This window comes from Callospermophilus lateralis, chromosome 17 (assembly GCF_048772815.1).
Source record: "Callospermophilus lateralis isolate mCalLat2 chromosome 17, mCalLat2.hap1, whole genome shotgun sequence".
Lineage (NCBI taxonomy): Eukaryota > Metazoa > Chordata > Mammalia > Rodentia > Sciuridae > Callospermophilus > Callospermophilus lateralis.
The window spans coordinates 23,226,345-23,245,141 of record NC_135321.1 but is presented as its reverse complement, the minus strand read 5'-3'; the positions used below and the strand labels follow the sequence as shown (position 1 = coordinate 23,245,141).

At 37.8% G+C, this 18,797-nt stretch overlaps 1 protein-coding gene across 1 annotated transcript; it reads left to right on the top strand.

Moving 5' to 3' along the window:
- The first annotated feature begins 1,210 nt into the window (after nucleotides 1-1,210).
- On the top strand, nucleotides 1,211-16,922 carry Ska1 (spindle and kinetochore associated complex subunit 1). Its single transcript, XM_076837166.1, has 6 exons — nucleotides 1,211-1,298; nucleotides 5,473-5,597; nucleotides 7,291-7,388; nucleotides 10,692-10,838; nucleotides 15,693-15,862; nucleotides 16,608-16,922. The coding sequence occupies exons 1-6, from the start codon at nucleotides 1,211-1,213 to the stop codon at nucleotides 16,754-16,756; spliced, it is 777 nt and encodes a 258-aa protein (XP_076693281.1). The 3' UTR covers nucleotides 16,757-16,922.
- The last annotated feature ends 1,875 nt before the right edge of the window (nucleotides 16,923-18,797 follow it).

Below are 18,797 nucleotides of genomic sequence, written 5' to 3'. Positions count from 1 at the left end.
CATAAGTCCCACAGTCTCTGCCTGTTAGCTCGCAATCTTGGCTGCTTTGGGAATAATGTCGGGTATTTTAAAACATACTAAGGCTTGGGCCTCACCTTCCAAGTGTCTGATTTTACTGATTCGTTCCCTAAACATTGACTTTGTAAAAGCTGCCCCTGGTGATTGCCCTCCGCTCAGCTGACTCCGTGAACCACAGGTTTCGTTTTTTTCTGGAGGGCTTGTACCCTGCCAGGGCGGGGCTTAGGTCTAAGTGAGTGACAGAGATCACGCGGGATCTTCTGGGGCCGACTAGGCCCCACTCCCTCCCGCCCCGCCTCGGCCCCGCCCCGGCCCCGCCCCCGCCCCGCCCCCGCCCCCGCCCCCGCCCCGGAAGACACCCAAACGCGCTCAGCTGCTAAGCCTGCTCTGAGACCGCGTATGTGCGCCTGCGCAAGGCTGGGCCTCGCGGGTCGTTTGAATTACGTACCTGGAGCTGTTTCCCGCGATCCAGGTTTCCCACCGAGACTGGAATATCTACAGCTTGCTACCCAGCGGCCAGTGGGCCCTTTGCTCCCCTACCCACACGAGGTCGGAGTCTGGTGTTGGGGTGGGGGGCCTCTCACCTCGGAAGCACCGCTTGGCAGGTGGGGACGCGGGCAGCGCCGGGTGGGGCGGAGCACCGGTTGGAGAGTCCTTGGCTTGGTTTAGTTTGAGTGGTTACTTTGGAGAGGCCCCTTCTCACTTATACTGGCAGTGACTAGAAACAGAGTTATTTTCCCTCTCTCCGCCTCATTACCAAACTCAAACAGTGAAGGCCCCACCCCGCCCACCCCAATGCTTCTTTTGGGCCCATTTTGAAATAACATTGATTTTTTAAAAATGCATATGTATTTTGCATTTTAAAAGAAAGTATCAATGTTGGCTTATGTGGAAATAATGTTTTGGTCTTAACTGAATTCTTAAGGAAATGACCCAGGTTATCCCCTGTATCCTGTTTTGTAACCCGTTGACTGCAGAAGGCTGACTCTAAGACTTGTCAGTACTGTGCTTTGGTTAGAAACTGAATTTTGTAGAATTGAAAGGAATTGTTCTTGAGTTTTATACTTTCCTTTCAAGGAACAGTGATTTACTCATATTTACTATTCTTGGATTCTGAAAATAAACAAATTTGTCTAGCTTTTCTTTTTCTAAAAAAATGTGTTTATGTATTTTTTATTCAGAGACTTAAAGGATGGCTTCCTCAGATCTGGAACAATTATGCTCTTATGTTAATGAAAAGATTGGCAATATTAAAAAAACTCTGTCATTAAGAAACCTTGGTAAGTAAAAGATTCACTGACTTTCTATGTACAAAATACATTGTGATTATTGTTCCTCTTTAAATGATATCTTATGGCTGATTAAGTGAATGTATGTAAGGTAATTTTAGATTTTGAATAGTGATTTTTAAAACACTACATCACTTTGTTGAATATTGCAGAGGATACTTGCGCTGATGAGCTAAATATTCATTAACTTCATTATTTATAGTTTTCTGGTGTGTGTGTGTGTGTGTGTGTGTGTGTACACACCATTAGTAAGATTTGAAATGTATGTGGCATCCATGGTTCTCAACCTTAATATATATGCTAAAAGAAAAGGGGTAGGGGGGAAAAAAAACAACTGAAGTGGAAGATTCAGAGATGGACTTAGTCCATAAACCATCTCCCTGCCTGCTTTGTAGAAAGCTTATTCCTTTATATCACAGAAACAGCTAATTAAAAATGAATTTTTTTTTTTTACATTTACAAATTGGAAGTTATAACCATCTTTGAAAATATCTTGACATGCTGGGAAAGGATGATGTAATGAAAGTTCAAAGAAGCAGATGATCTTTGTCAAGTCGAAATGTTTAAAAAAAAAAAAAGGTTTCCCACAGCCCAGTTTAGAAGAGTTAAAGATTTATTGATAAGGGCTGGGGCTCAGCCATAGTGTACTTGCTTGGCATGTGTGAGGTACTGGGTTTGATTCTCAGCACTGCATATAAATAAATAAATAAAGGTCTATCAACAACTCAAAAAAAAATTTAAAAAAATTTATTGATAGATGGAATTCCATCTACTGGGAAGATTATGATGAACTTTTAGTGTAGTTTGTGTTATGAATTTATAGTTTAGAGCTATTTTCAAATATGAAATTATCATGTTGAATATGCTCTTTTGATTTACACATAACCTCCCAAGAACTATATTCTCAATCATTATTGAGAACTTCTAATAAAGTTCCTTCCTCCGTTTTAGTTATGGTTCACATACTCTAGAAAAGCTATAGGCACTGTGTACTCAGTGTAGCAACCCCCATCATTTCACACATTAGGAAACTGAGACTCTCAGAAGTCCAGTGGCTTGCCCAGTTCCCCAGCTCATGAGTACTCAGTTGGAATGACAGTTTGAATCTTGATTTCCAGTGTAGAATCCTTTCTACTTATATGCCAATTTTTTTTTTTTTTTTGGTGGGGGGTTAAAAATGATTTTTGGATTTTTAATAAATTGCCTTGTTTTGATTCTTTTTCTGTAGGCATGATTACAGTTGAATTAACAGATATGATTTGGAGATCTGTAAAATTAGATTCAGCTGGCCACCAAAGCAGAGGCCAATCTGAAGCAGTCAGGCCTGTTAAACAGATTACTATGTACTGGGCAATTGTTATTTTGTAGATGGGGAGAATAATTTGTTTTCATAGCCTATTTATTAAAGCCAGGTAGTTTGTCTGCCATTTTGGCTACTATAACCTATTAGCTGACTACTATCCAAAGGAATGAATTTACTCAATTGATTATATTGCTTCAAATCAGTAAAAAAAAAAGACCCTAAAAATTTAGATGCCTGAAAGTTATATGAGATACCAGTGCACAAGGAAGACATATTGTATCCAATTTGTTTTTACTCTCTGAAATTATTCTCAGTAGAAATTTTAGAACTTTTTTTTTAACCTTAAAAATGGTCAAAATTTATTTTAAAATGTGATAGCAAGATGGGGCTGTAGCTCAGTTGGTAGAGCGCTTGCCTAGCACGTTTGAGGCACTGGTTTGATCCTTAACACCACAAAAAAATAAAATAGAGGTATTGTGTCCATCTACTATAAAAAATAAAAAAATAAAAATAAAAACGTGACAAAGAAGAGGAGAAAAGAATTTTATATGGGTACTAGAAAACATTTTATTTAGAGTAATGGATTTATTACTTATATTGGTTATTGTAAAGCCTAAAATTCATTAATTAATCATCAAAATCTCCATAGTTTGAAAAAGTCAAATTTTATAAAAAGGAGAGTATAGAAAATTCTAAGTAAAAGAACAAAATTAAAAGATATTCAAAATGAACTAATGCTCAGTGTGTCAGTAATGTCAAATGTTGGTGCTTTAGTAAGAAATAAAATGGAAAAACTTGAGACATAAATATTTGTTAATTATATCTGTACTTATATGTATATGTGTACAAAGGTCCCTCATTAAATGATGGGCATACATTCAAAGATATGCACTCAAAAGTGATTTTGTCATTTTTGCAAATATCATGCTGTGTGCTGACACATTTTAAATTACTACATGCCTATGCTTTATAATGTAGCTATCATATGCATAAAGTCCATCACTGACCAAAAGATCATTATGCCAAACATTGCTATATGTTATAAACTCAGAGAAATCAGTGCACACCTCATAATGTTATGAATAGATAGACCTGTAGAACTAAAAAGAGAATCTTTAACAAGACATGTCCAATTAGAAAATGATAAATGAAAGTTTCCACTGCTGAGAAGTGGAAAAATGACATTTTTTTTTTTTTTTTAAAGCTGCTGGAACAAGGGGGTATCATTTCCTGGCTTTCTGAGTCTCCACGTTTTCCCTATGGTTCTTTCAGCACCTGCGTAGCACAGAAACCGAGGGCTCCTGAGCCTAGGAGAGGGAGTCTAGAAACAGATTGAAAGAACAGTGGACTCCTGATACTCCACAACTCTTATTAATTTGTTTTAATTGTTATGAGCTGAGTGTCAAAGCCAATTAGCGTTGCTCAATTAGATGGAATAATATACTGCTTCTTATTATGATGATGAAACGCAGTTAGCATTCACTCAGTGTTTTACTAGGTTCCAGACACAGTACTTAGTCTGTCTTCTATATACTTTCATAGTGACCATAGGCCTAGGTACTGGTGTCTCTGTTTTCAAGTTTGGAGAATCTAGCCTTTTCAGTCTACTGCCTTTAATCTACAAGTATGGCCAAAGTATGCTTTTATTTATGTTTTTCATTGCTTTGTTGCTGGAAATGAAGACAGAGAGGTTTAATTATGACTGTAGGTTTTCTTTTGTGCTTTTGTTCTGCCCTTCATTTTTTTTTTTTTTTTTTAAATTACTTCTTCTGTTTCTAAGGAGGAAGGGATTCTGGTTTTCCCATTCTCAAATTTATGAAGCTAGAGAGAGGCACTAGGAGGTGGAACTGGGAATATGAAAACTTGCTGCTTTATACATTTCTTGTGTGTGTTTCTTCTCTGCACCCTGGACTTTTTTTGTCACTGTCTCTTTTAGGACTCCTTTTTTTTTTTTTCACTTTAAACACAGAAAAATTATTTTTTTATTCTGTTTTAAGGTTAAAGTCAATTTTTGACTCAAATAACACAAATATAATTCAGAAAGGAATTGATGAAATGTTTGTTCAAGAATTGACAAATGTATATTATAGCCAAGTACACATCTCAATTCACAGTATTACTCTTTTTTAAAAAAATTTTTCATTTGTTCTAACTTTTTAGATAGTGTAACTATGAATCCCAGGCCTATATTACAAATTCCCATAGAGAACTCCTCTCAACCCCACCCCTATCCCCCACACACATACCAGAGGACTAATTGAAAACACGAGCTTGTGATTAGAATTTGGGGATTGATCTTTCACTGAAGATATATCCTTTGAACAGGGGTCCTGGCCTCCTTTGAGATACTAATTTCCAACCACCTGTATTTTGAAGCCACAAAGCCTTGGATCCTATCCTCCTTAAAGTGAAATGCATCCACTTGATGATGTTGACAGTCTCCTCCAGCATCCCTCCACACTCCCTAGGTCAGAGGTGCTGCAGCATCAGTTCATGTGCACTACGAAGAGCGTCTGTGGATCTCTCTTCACATTGGAACCTTTGGGAATTTATCTTATTGTTAAGAAGGCTCAGTGAAGCAGGTAGAGGGGTGTTTATTTTATCTAATATTTATAGATGTTTATTATCATGAAGGAATTTGCTAAAAACAAAAGCCTCAGAGGATTCCTTGTATGTGCCTTTCCCCTACTTCTCTCCCATGCTTAGAAATGACATCTGTAGAGTCTCTAGGAAACAGGTCCCAGGAATGAAGCACCTTCAATGCTTCCAAGGCAAAGCTATCTGCCCCAAGAGTTTGCATGGTTATTGAATGCTATTGTTTTTACATATACTTTGTTTTCTATTTATCTTTGTTTATAACAGGCCAGGAACCTACCTTGAAGTCAATATTAAATCAAATAGAAGATGAGATTATTGTAGTAAATGAACTTCTAAATAAATTTGAATTGGAAATTCAGAATCAGGAACAAACCAACACTTCACTCAAGGTACTGTTTTCCTAATGAAGAAACAAAGTAAAAAGGCAACAAATACAAACTCCGTAATTACCAGCTAATCTGGAAAGACTTGAGTTTATAATGTTCTTAGCTTTATAAATTATTAATGGTGTGAAGTGCTGTTTGTGTTTTATGATCCTAGTATAAAGGATTCTGAGCAAGCTATTTCTTCATGCCAGTGGAATTGAACTTTACTAAAAAGAAAAAATAATTCTTGGTAGGTTTAATGTAAGCAAATGGTCCCCTGGGAGAGTGATGTGTGAAGAATACCTTCCTCAGGTGAGAAGACGTGGGTTCTCACAATGGCTGCCTTTGGCACCCTCTGCCATACCAAGAAAGCCACTTTACCTCTTAGATCTCAGGATCTGCATTTGAAAAATAATACTGGGTTATTTCTTAGTCTTTTTTATTTCTATATTTCTACATTTTTGTAAAATGTAATATAAGGGTTCTTCAGTAAAGGAAAACTTGAGCCTCACTTATATGTACATTTTGTTTTAAATAAGACTTCTAATTGACTTCAGCTAATAAAGGTGCTGTATACTTCCTAATGAAAAAATACTCAGTTTGTACAGTAATTACCTCTGGGTGTTGTTAGGGCCATTGATGTGTTCAATGGGGCTGAACAGCCTGGCCTCTGGTCCCTGTCAGACTTGTAATCCTTATGTAAAGACTTTTCAGCTATAGGAATATCTATCTATATATGTGTATGTATATATACACACACACATATATATATATACACAAACACACACACTATTAGTCCACATGAAATTAGTGTCTATGAACATCATTTAACTCTTCAAAAGAAAAGATGTCATAAATTCAAAATTGAAGCAGTATCACTATTTCAACTCTATTCTATCCAAGAACGCCCAGGATTAGTGGTAAACCTAGAGAATGTTCAAATGAGAACTGAAGGATATTTGGAATTTCTGTTTACATTATGATTGGGAGCCAGATAATAGGAATCTAATAGGTACAGAGTATTCTCGTAAAGTTTGCATAATTTCATTTCCTCAAATTCTAGCAGCAGTTAAAGATTTTTTAAAAATTCAGTTATGATCTAGTAGAGATATTCATTAAGCTGGAATGTATGCATGACCACATGAAATCATTCCAAGTAGCATTTCGTAGTTGTCATCTGTGTAGGCATTGTCACTTGGTACTGTCATATATGTAACACTGGGGAATGCGGGTTAAGTTAGCAAAAGCAGTTTATCAGAATGAAAAAAAGATCAGTCTTTCATCTATTTCTTAATTGCTTCCCAAGGTTAAAGTGTTGGAAAGACTTAAACCTCAATCTTGCTTTGTAATGTAGTTATAGTGATTTTTCTCTGATGAAGTCTAGTAGGGAACAATATTATATCACTGTCCAAAAAGCTCTAGAAGCCAAAACTCTTGTTTATTAACATTTATTTTTTTCCTCTGGTTTCGGGCATCAAACCTAGAGCCTCATACCTGTGCAAGCTTGGTGGTTCATCACTGAGCTATAACCTCAGCCCCTAAGTTTTTTTTTTTTTTTTTTTATAAATATTGCTGTACCCAGTGATTTTTTCCCCTTTCATTCTGTATCCTCAAACCTCACAATCACTTTGATTATGGTTCATAGTTTTTTTTTTTTTTTTTTGTCTTTATAATATAACACACAGGAAGGAAATTAATGAGCATTTAAAAATTTTAGGAACTCTGTGAGTCTCTTGAAGAAGACTATAAAGATGTGGTACATCTCAAAGAAAATATTCCTTCCCATTTGCCTCAAGTAAACGTAACCCAGAGCTCGTAAGTATACTTATAATTGTTTTTCTTGCTATCTGGATTTAAACCCATGAAAACAAATATCTCAGAGCCATTTTCTCTATCATGTGGTTGTTATTTCGTTGGTTGTCATCCATTTTTTTTTTTTTTTGTCATGTGCAGTAGAAACTATATGTCCTCCTATTTTCACCAGTTTTCTTAATCTTGCATCTCTGAGGAATATTTTTCCCTACTTGAAGTGCGTTTTTGAAATAAAATATTGGTGGCAGAGAACTGGAGAGATGGGAAAGGAGAAATGCTAGAAGACAAAACACAGGCCCTCCCAAATTATAAAGACAGAAGATGATGGAAGATCCTACTCAAGAGTCAGGCAGTGAGAACAAGGGAAGGAAGGGCAGACAAAACCTCAGAGAGGCAGAATGGACAGTGATGGCTAAGAGACATGAGGCAGGCTTCTCTGGGGCAGGCTTCTGAGGGGCAGGCTCCCGAGGCTCTCTTCTCACTCGTTCTCTTAGAGCAGTTTCTCAGCCTCAGCCCCATTGCTGTTTTAGGCAGGTAGTTCCTTGTTGTGAGATTAGGGTATTCAGTAGCATCCCTGATTTCTACCCTCTGGATGCCAGATGCATCCCTCCTCCATACCCAGTTGTGGCAATGATGATCTTCAGACATTGCCAACTATCCTCTGCAGGCATATTCTCCCTGGACTGCTTTAGAGTAAGGATAAACTTGATAAACTTCTCTTCTGAAAAATAGCTAAAGAAACACTCAACTTAGCTCTTTCCCCCTTCCTGTTTTGCTGTCCTTTCTCCCAGGAGTTCTAGTGCCTAGCTCTTCATTACCACCATTCTTATGAAACTGATGGCTTGCAGGTCACAGAGAGGTTGAAGTCCTTCTAGCCCTGGTTCTGCTTTCCAGGTCCTGTATTGTCTACCCCTTTAGAGATGCTGCTTCTGCACTGTGGTTGGTTCCTTAGCTGTCATCCCATATCTGACCTGGCTGCTTGCTTTCCCTCTGCCATTCCATAAATTACAAGTATCTCCTGAAGCTATTTACTCTTGCTTACCTAACCCTATTGTTAACGCTCACAAATGTCCAGCTCCAGTAATGACACATCTTAGTTCTAGTGATTTCGTGGCCTACTGGGAATCTAATGAAGGAAATATTTTCTCTTCGAACTTTGCAAGTCTAGGGCAGAACTCACCAATTGTCTTATTACTCATCACCCAACCTGCTGGTCCTGTCCTCCCATCAAGTAGCAGGGACTTGGCATCCTTACTTTGCCTTACTGTCTTGTAGCCATCACCGGTCTATTCTGCCTCTCTGGGGTTTTGTCTGTCCGTCCTTTTCCTTATTCTTACTGCCTGACTGTATAAGATCTTCTATCATCTTTTGACTTTATGATTTGGGAGATCCTGTGTTTTCTCTTCCAGTATTTCTTCTTTCCCATGTCTTCTATTCTCTGCTACCAAAATTTTACTTCTAAAAAAGTACTTTGAGTAGATAAAAACATTCCATGACCCAATTAAAGAAACAGAAAAGTTTTGAAATGTGTCATATATACAAAAAAGTGATTAAAGTATTACTTTTACAAATTGAAGAATAATGATACAAATATCCATGTGTCTACTAGCCAACTTAAGAAACAGAACATTACCAATACCTTAAAAATACTCCTAATGCAGACCCTCTCTCTGTCACAGAGTTACTCACTTTCCTGTCCTTGATGACAATCCTGCCTTTGCATGTGTGTTTCCACAAATAGTATATTGTTTAAACTTGGAAAACTGAAAGGCAAACAGTGAACCTTGCCACTAGGAAAAGAGTTATAGTGCTGCTGATGGTTGAAGGTCTCCAGGAATGAAAGCTCTTCAGTGTCTCTGGTTGTGATCAGCATGCCTGAGAATTTTCCTGCAAGAAGAGAAGACTAATGGACAAGGTTATGAGAGAATACTAGAGAACAGAGTCATCACCTGCCGCAGTCTGGCTGGGCACAATTCAGGAGCCACTTGTCAAAAGAAACTAACTTTATTTTTAGAACCACACACGCCAAACAAAACAGCTCCTCAGGAAAAAACCTTCAGAGCCCAACTGCCACCACCGGCTTCCCACAAGCCACACTCCCCAACCACCAGCCTCCACACCTCCCACAATCCTCTTGCTCTTGAGGCCGATTGGCTGGGTCGCACGGGCGGAGCCAAAAAGTCCCCCAATGAGCAGCTCCGTGGCCTGAAAGGGCAGGGAAACAGCCCAATGAGCTTCACCGCAGAGGAGCCAATCAGCTAGATGTTGCTGGGGCCGCTGTGAGCCAATCATCAGCTGGCAGTCTGAAAGTTTGCTGAGGCCCCTTGGGCTGTGGCTCTCAACAATCACCCTATATCTTCAGGATTGTAGTATGTGCCAGACTTTAGACATCTGGCAGGAATATGACAGGAGAACAGGAGTTCACTGAGGGTTGAAATTCTCTGGGGGTAGGTCAAGCAGAACCTTTCTGTAGGTTGAAATGATTGTTGTTGACTGATACACACAACAGGGCTTACAGGAGCAATCTGGCGCTTACTTAGCATATGGTGAAGACAAGCAAGTATAGGAAAAAGTAAGGCAGTTTCTCAGTGGAGTCTCACATTAGCATTCACATTAGGATGATGATATCTTCACATTGGGCGTCTTTATCTCAATAGCCCACAACAGCCATTTGGGCCTACCTGATTGCTCTCTGTCTGGTGCTCAGCTGTAGTTTTGGGGATTTCCTATGCTTGCTTCTGTGTTGGATTTGTTGTTTCCTGGTGTTTTCTTTCTTGTAGTGGTCAAGTCACTATGGCCACAGAGTTTTGTTCCTTCCCTGGCAGTTAAGCAGCCTAGAAGCTACAGTCTTTCTTGAGCTACATCAGGCTTTTCATTAAATAAAGTTAGGCAGACTGAATATAGTGACCCGTGCTCATTGCTGGCACCTACAATGAGTCCATAATAGGCAACAACTGACACAAGCAACAGGATGAATTAGAATAAATGGAGGTCTAAGATGAGTAATGTTGGCAGTTCAGAACTATGGAAGTTGGGAAGAGATGTCTAGCATATATCCTATGTAGTCTATGTTTCAGGTATGTGAGTAAATATAGCTGTATTATTGAAGAGTTGGGGACTTATTTTTTTTTAACATTTCCTTCACTATTTAATCCTAATAGTGAAGGGATAGGAAAAATGTTGGCTATAAAATTATTATAACAGGATGAGTCATGTGTTTATTGATTATTTTCAGTTGGGAAAAATTTCCAGGATACTGCTTAATTCTAACAATTACCTGTTCATATGTACCTCTCTACTTTTTAGGGTTAAAGGGCCAGATCTTGACCCTGATGGACCAGTCAAAGTTGAGGAATCTGTACCCATAAAGAAGACTCCCAAAGAACAAAAAAGTATTAATAGTATTAAAGAAATGCTGTTTATAACTACTGATGAGTTCAATGGTGTTCCTGCGTAAGTTGTTTTTTTTTTTTTTTTTTTTTTTTTTGGTACTGGGGATTGAACTCAACTACTGATCCACATTCCCAGCACTATTTTGTGTTTTATTTAGAGAGCGTCTCACTGAGTTGCTTAGCTTTTTGCTGAAGCTAGCTTTGAAGTCATGATCCTCCTGTCTCAGCCTCCCAAGCTGCTGGGATTACAGGCCTACACTACAGTGCCCCGCCCAATATAGATTTTAATGTTTAACTCTTGAATAATCAACATACATGATTATTTAGATCATAAGGCCTGATTATATTAATTGTAATATGTGGAGTACAAATCCTAGACTTATCTAAAATATTTTTGCATTGTGTTATGAAAAGGCAGGAAATGTTTTGTTGAAAATGCTCAAAATCAGGTTTTTTGGTTTAGTTGTAAAAATCTCTTTTCATAGAAATTTAGAGATTTTGCTTATGTCTTCTCTAGGACCATTCTGTGATACAGATTTACCTAAGTATATCAGTTTTGTGGTAGTTTTAAATTGAGTGTGTGTGTAGATTTGAAAATTAGAACAGAGTATATGTGTGGTTTCCATTTGTCTCTTGTACCACATCTTGTCGAGTCTGTGCTATATTCTAAGCACCTTGTCACTGAGGAGAACCAGGAATGAATAAGACAAGATGCCTCCCCTAGAGGGAGGTTTCCTTTGCTTGTTACAGATGGCAGTAATGGGGAAATAATTATGGAAATCCCTGCTCTTAAACTCTCCTAATTCTGGGGTTTTATGTAACTTTTAAGTTTTATATTATGTTACATTTATTGTTCCTTTTATTACAAATAATATATAGAGAGTTAGAAAATATTTATTGTCAGAAAATAAAACTCATTTGTAATTCTACCATTCAGATAAGACATGGTGTAATAAAATAAATCTAGATTTTATTTTATTACACACACATAACAGGTATTTCTGATTTTTTTTTACAATGTAGTTAAACTATAATTTACTCTTTTTTATCCGGAATTTTTTCCTCATTAACTATCACTGAAAACTTGGATTTTAATAGTTGTTGTAATATTTCATTACATAACCATCCTATAATTTATTTAAGGATTCCCTTTTTTTAATATAAAACTTTTAATTGGGTTGTTTATTTTCTTATTGTTGAGTGAGAGTTCTTTGCATATCTTTTCTTCTCTGGTGGTCCCATTGTGTGTCTGCCATATGCCATACATTTTGTAATTGCCTCACAGTGCTTGGGTTTTCTGTTCTGTCCCTTGCCCCCACCCTCCGCAATATGGTTTGAGAAGTTTGTATTGACATATCTTCAAGTTCACTAATTCTTTGCTTAGTTGTGTCCGGTCTGCTGATGAGCCCATCAAAAACTTCTTCATTTCTGTTACAGAGTTTTTAAATATCTAGCATTTTGTATTGATTCTGGAGTTCTCTCTATTTACTTTACCCATCTGTTCTTGTATTTTGTTCTTTTTAAATTAAAGTCCTTAGAATATTAAACAGTTATTTCAATTAGCAGTTTGATTCTTCCAAAATCTGTTATTTCTGACTCTGCTTCTGATGCTTGCTTTGTCTCTTCAGACCATGCTTTTTATCTTTTTATTATGCCTTGTAATTTTCTGTTGAGAGGTTAGGCTTAATCTCCAGCACACCTCGCACCCCCCCCCCCAAAAAAAAAAAAAAAAAAAAAAAGCAAGCTGCACAGAGCGTACCTGGTAATAAGAACTGAGGCTTCTAGTAAGAGGGGTTTTTGTTGCTGTGTTTAGGAGCTGGGCTGTTAATATTTGCTATAGATGTCAGAGTATTCAGTTTCTTATAGTTTCTATTGTTTGTCTTCCCTGTTGTCTTTGGATTCCCCTAGAAACTCCTTCTTGAATAGATTCTGACTTGTAACTTGTTCAATTTTGATGCACTATTAACATTAGAGCCTTGTTGGCTGGTCGTAATGTATGGTGGTTAGGAAGCATTGTATCATCTGGTGGTTAATTCTCAGGCTTTTTGGTGGGTTTGACCAAGGGCTGACTCTGGTTTCTTAGCTAGAGGACCTAAAGTTCTGTGATTACCTCCCTCTAGGTCCCATAAAGCTCTGTTAGTTTCTCTTGAGGACAGGCCTTTGGAGAAGAGAACTTCTCTAGGTATAATTCACAATAGTTATTTTTCCTTGAGCTGTCTCAAAATGATTATGTTTTCCCTCATGCTGTTAAAAGAGAATTTTTCTTTGAACTGCACCATTAAAAGCTGGGAGGGGGAAGCTATCTTAGAGATAAAACTAATGAGCATGGGGGGCTCCCTAAGCTGGTCCCCAGGATTTTTTAGATTTCAAACTAATTCAAAATGAACCTTAGCAATTTATCGGTTACTGTTAAAGTATTCTTGTAGTTACTAGTTCCAATGGCTTCTCTTCCCAGGAAGCTGAATTTCTCTGTATTTCCTTGTGATTTCAGTTTGGGAGCCAATGCTTTGCCCTTGAAACTCAGTTCTCTGATGGATTGAAGAAAAGTTATGGTTTTAGTTTGTTCTTGAGAAGACTGGAAAGAGGAGAGGAGTTCAAACTTCTTTACTATCAGAGTTCTACATCCCCATTTTTATTCCTATTAATAGTGTATAAATGAGAATACCCATCTTGTCTCAGCCTTGCTAGCATTACCTACTGTCTTAAAAATTATTGCCAGGTAGTCCCTTGAAAGATATCTGCTACAATTTTGAGACAAGTATTGAGGCTGACATTTCTCTTTAGTCTTTTTTTGTTTTGTCACTCCATCATTTCCTTTACTGACAACTTTATTTCCACAGAATCAGTTTGACACTTTAATGCTGTTCAGTTTTGCTTGTAGTTATTGCTGGTCATCACCTGAGCTACAGGGAAGAGCAAATGGTCATGAGGAGCAGTGGACAAGAAGTTCTTAGAAAATGCTGTGTGTAGGGGTGAAGGAAATTAGAAGAGTGATGGTAGAGGACTCATTTTATAGGAATTCATTATTTAATGAATGAGACACAATGTTAAAAGATTAAGATCAAGAAGAATGTATTTCAAACATGTGACTTTCAATTATTAATTTAAAAGATTTAATTTTGAGAGTGGAGTTAAAGTGGAAAACATTGGCAAAGATGGGGGATGGATTCAGAGGAAATAAAGTGATAATCAAGAGGACTTGGAGGAATTCCTAAGTGCATTGTGGAGAGCGATGGTATTCGAATCGAGTTTGGAAATTGTGTTTAGAAAAAAACTGCTGCAGAAGTTTGGGAAAAAGAGGAATAATGAAAATGAATGCTTTTGGAAATATGAGCTTTCTCCTTTAAATTCCTTTATTATTTTATATTAAAGAACTTTTTTTAAAAAATATTTTTATTTGTTATTGATGGACCTTTATTTTATTTATTTATATGTGGTGCTGAGAATTGAATCAAGTTAGGCAAGAGCTCTACCACTGAGCCACAACCCCAGCACAATACTAAAAAACTTTTGATTGGAAAACTGCCACCTTGAGTAGAAACTCTTTGACAGAGTTCAACATGATGAACTTACCATGGGATGCCACCCGTAAATTATTTGAGCTTATTTGTGCATCATCACTTGGCCTTGAGCCAGGAAGATTTAGGTTTAGCATTGCAGACTATTTTGTGACCCCTCCCACTCAATGGATTGCACAATGCACGTGACCTCTGTCTTTGCTTCGCTAGGGAGACCACTCTCATAGCTGCAGAGTCGGGTATAACCCATTGGAAAATGGACAGCCCACCTCCTACCTTATTTGGCAAAAGAACATCCAATGAAAAACCTCTGATGCTTCCCACATACAAATAAAGCAAATGGGCTTTTGTTCTCTCTTTCCAGTGTGGAAGCTTGACCCCTAAGGTTGAAGAGCTGTCCCATCCCCACTTTCTAACATTATTTCCTGTGTCCTGTGGTTTCTTTGCTGTTTTTCTCTTTCTTAACTTTATTTCAGAGCCAGCTTGTTACATGCAGAGGAACCCCGAATTTCATTGCCCACAGAGGACGTGGGCAAGAAACACAAAGCAACAGCTTGTTGAGGGGAGAATGAGGCAGATGATTGAGTTTTGGTTTTGGTGTGTGCAGAACCCTCAGAGTTGAGAGTGTCTGATTTTTATATTCAGAATCCTTGGTAACAGGACAAACATGGAAGAAACAATTCTTTGAAGGACTTTGAGGTAGCCAGTAGAAAGGAGCAGGGCTACAGACTGCTTTTGTGCTGAAATTCGGAAGCCTCTTATTCTTTATGTCCCCTCCCTAGCAGTTCTTCTTTGTCACTGTCATCTTCTTTCTTGTGGCCTTTTTAACCTCATCTTCCCTTCTGCCCCCCCCCCCCCCCCGCCCACTGAACACATACTGTTTTCAGAAAATGATGCTACGGGTTGTATACTTTCTTAACATTGAAATTTTTCTTTGCACACATTTTTAAATGCCTAAATAAATACATCTTGTGGTTAGATAGTTCATTTAAATTAGAATTTTCTTATTTTGAGTGTAAATATTGTATAGGTAGAGAATAGAAATTGATTAATGTATCCAGATATGAATTAGGGAAGCTAGGCACTGGTATGTTGCCACCTCAATTTAATTTTGCAGCTGTTGAGATGTGTCTGGTCTATTTGAGAGTTGATATAAATTGTTTTTTTAAAAAATATAAAGGATATTTCGGCCGAAATTGTAACTCAGTGGTAGAGCACTTGCTTAGCATGTGTGAGGCATTGGGTTCAATTCTCAGCACCAAATAAAAATAAATAAAATAAATGTCCATCAATAACTAAGAAAATTTAAAAAAATATATAAAGGATATTTTGCTACAGTACAAATTTGTATTTTTCAAAGAAAGTAATTTGAAAAATGTATTTTTTTTTTTTTACAGGTACATGAAATCCCGCTTGACCTATTGTCAAATCAATGATGTTATTAAAGAAATCAACAAAGCAGTAGTTAGTAAATACAAGATTGTACATCAACCAAAATCATCTATGAATTCTGTGGCCAGAAATCTCTATCATAGATTTATTAATGAAGAAACAAAGGACACTAAAGGTAAAATGATATGCATATGCATGTACCTGTCAACTGTCGGGAGTCTGATTAATCATGAGCAGCAAAGCTGATTCTAGAAAATTCTAAATCTAGTTGGTTAAATCTCAACCAGGGCAGTTTTCCAGCTAACAACATTTGTCATGCTGGAGATGTTTTTAGTGGTAGCAGCTGGGTAAAGAGTGCTCCTGGCCTCTAGTGGATAGGAGCTAGGAGTGCTGCTCAAACACCCTACAAAGCATAGGACCGTGCCCAACATGGCTAATGCTGAGGAACACTGCTTTAGAGTCTGTTTTGAAACTATACCCAAAGTTTTGAGAATTAGAATTGTAATGATACTAGTTGGTCCTACTTATATAGCACTTACCCTGTGCCAGAGAATGTGCTGAAGTCTGATCCTCACACATCCCTATATCATTTTGCAGATGAGACTTTAACTTATCCTAGGTCATCCGCTTGAATGGTAAGGCTACTCCATTCTGTTAACCACCACCACATAATGCCTCTCGATAAGTGAATTGTTCAAGAGATACCATCAGGCAGCTGGTAATCTAATAAGCAGGGTCACCATACTGAAATATGCAATTTTAGTAAGAATAATTAGTTTAGCAAGAATATAATTTTCTCACTTTGATTGGATAATGACAATAAGAATGACTAATGTCATTTATATTCAAACTTTAATGCCTTAAAGACTCATCTTAAAAGTTGTCTTCATAAAAGTTAGCACTAACATTTTTATTTTCAGGACAGTATTTTATAGTGGAAGCTGACATAAAGGAATTCACAACTTTGAAAGCTGACAAGAGATTTCATGTGATCCTGAATATCTTGCGACACTGCCGGAGGCTGTCAGAGGTCCGAGGGGGAGGACTTACCCGTTATGTCATAACCTGAGACCCTTGTAAGCTTTGGAATTAAACAGTAGAGTATAGAAGCTAGTCCTATGATTTTCTTACATATAATTTCTTTAGCTTTTCATTTTCTATTTGTTTCTAATAGAAACAAGATCTTTTTGGATAAAGTATGTATATTTTAAAGGTCACTTCTTTTCAGCAAATATTTAATCACCTCCACATAAGCCTCTCTACTAGGCATATTATGGACTAAACTTGCTCATGTCTAGTTTCGTGCTAGACCCCGTGAAACGGGTATAGATGTGATATTGCAAGAAAAAAATCAAGAAGATGAGGTCAAGGATACCCAGGCCCTTTGAAACTAAATGTCATTCATGTCAAATTCCATCAAAGACATTTCAGCCTCCAGGTGACTTCCTAGAAGTGGATTTGAAGGTGGCTTATCTGATTATTGTGCTTTTCCACATGTTCTTAGGAACCAGCTCACCTAAAATGTATTCAGTATAACCCTGATGTAGACTTCAGCCTGTAATGAAAGTATATCAAGATAATGTGATGTCATGATGTAATAAATTTATATTTGTTATTCATCCTTGGTTTTTTGTTCAGAGCTCCTAAAACCCTTGTAATGTCCTGAGGGATAGGGATACATCTTTTGTACTCACTGGTCTTTGGCCTCAGTTCCTGACACAGAGCTCTTAAATCCCTTTGAATTTCCTTGCAACCAGAGCCTTTTGAGGGGGCTGGGGTTGTAGCTCATTGGTAGAACACTTGCATAGCAAGTGTGAGGCACTGTGTTCGATCTTCATCACCATAAAAAATAAATAAACGAAAGGTATTGTACCCATCTTCAACTAAAAAATATGTGTTTAAAAAAAGGTGCATTTTTTGTTATAACAAGACAATTCTTGGTGGGCTCCTGGACAGCAGTGGATGGGGTCTGGTCACAGTGACTAGATGGCTGCAACTTTTAGCTCTCCAGCTATCCCCAGGAAGGGGAGAAGGGCTGGAAATAGTGTTAGTGATCAATCATGCCAACTTTATGAAGTCATAAAAATTTTTAAACTGTGGACTTCGAAGAGTTTCCAGGTAGGTAAACACATTGATGTGCCAGGAAGGTGTTGCACCCTACCTGTACAAGGACAGAAGCTTCTGTGCTTGAGGCCCTTTCTGGAAGTCACTCTGTGTACCTCTTCAATTGGCTGCTTATCTGTATCCATTATAATACCCTTTATAATAAACTGATAAACATAACTATTTCCCTGAATTCTGTATTCTTAGCAAATTATCAAACCTATAATGAGGGGAAGTGGAAACCCCTGATTTGTAGGGGTAACCTGGGGACCCATTAGTTGTGAGTGGTGTGTGAAATAGAGACAGTGTTGTAGGACTAAGCCCTTAACTTGTGGGGTCTCTACTAATTCCAGGTAGTTAGTGTTAGAATTGAATTGTAAGACACACAGGGTGTCCAGAGAGTTGGAGAATCTGATGGAGTTATGGGTATGAAGCATCTTCCCAAAACTCTTGTGTTAATGCAGGAATAATCAGAGGTGCCTTGCTAAGTTGCTTAGGGCCTTGATAAGTTTAGATTATGAAAGCTGTAACCTAATCAGTCCATGCTAGTTTGAATGGACTAGGTGTAACTGTAGACAGGTGGGGTGTGGTAGAAGCGGGTAGGTTACTGGGAGAAGGCCCTTGAAGGGTACTTCTTCCCTGCAGGGGTTGAAAGTCTTTCCTAACTGCTATGAATGGTGCAATATTCCTCCACCAAGCCCTTATACCTTGATATTTTGCCCAATTTCAGGCTCAGGCCCCAGAGCTATAGAGTAGGCTGACCATGAACAACTCTGAAACTGTGAGCCAAAATAAACTTTTGTTCCTCAGTATGGTTCTTGGTCAGGTATTTTGGTCACAGCAACAAAAAGCTTACTAACATATGGAGGGAACTCCACACGTTTGGAGTCAGAAGTATTATGTGAATGTAATATAGAAGAAAACAGTGAAGGTTTTCCCTGTTGAGATAAAAATGATGGCAAGATAATGTGTGCACAGGTTGATGGGGATGATGTGAGTGTGGGTAA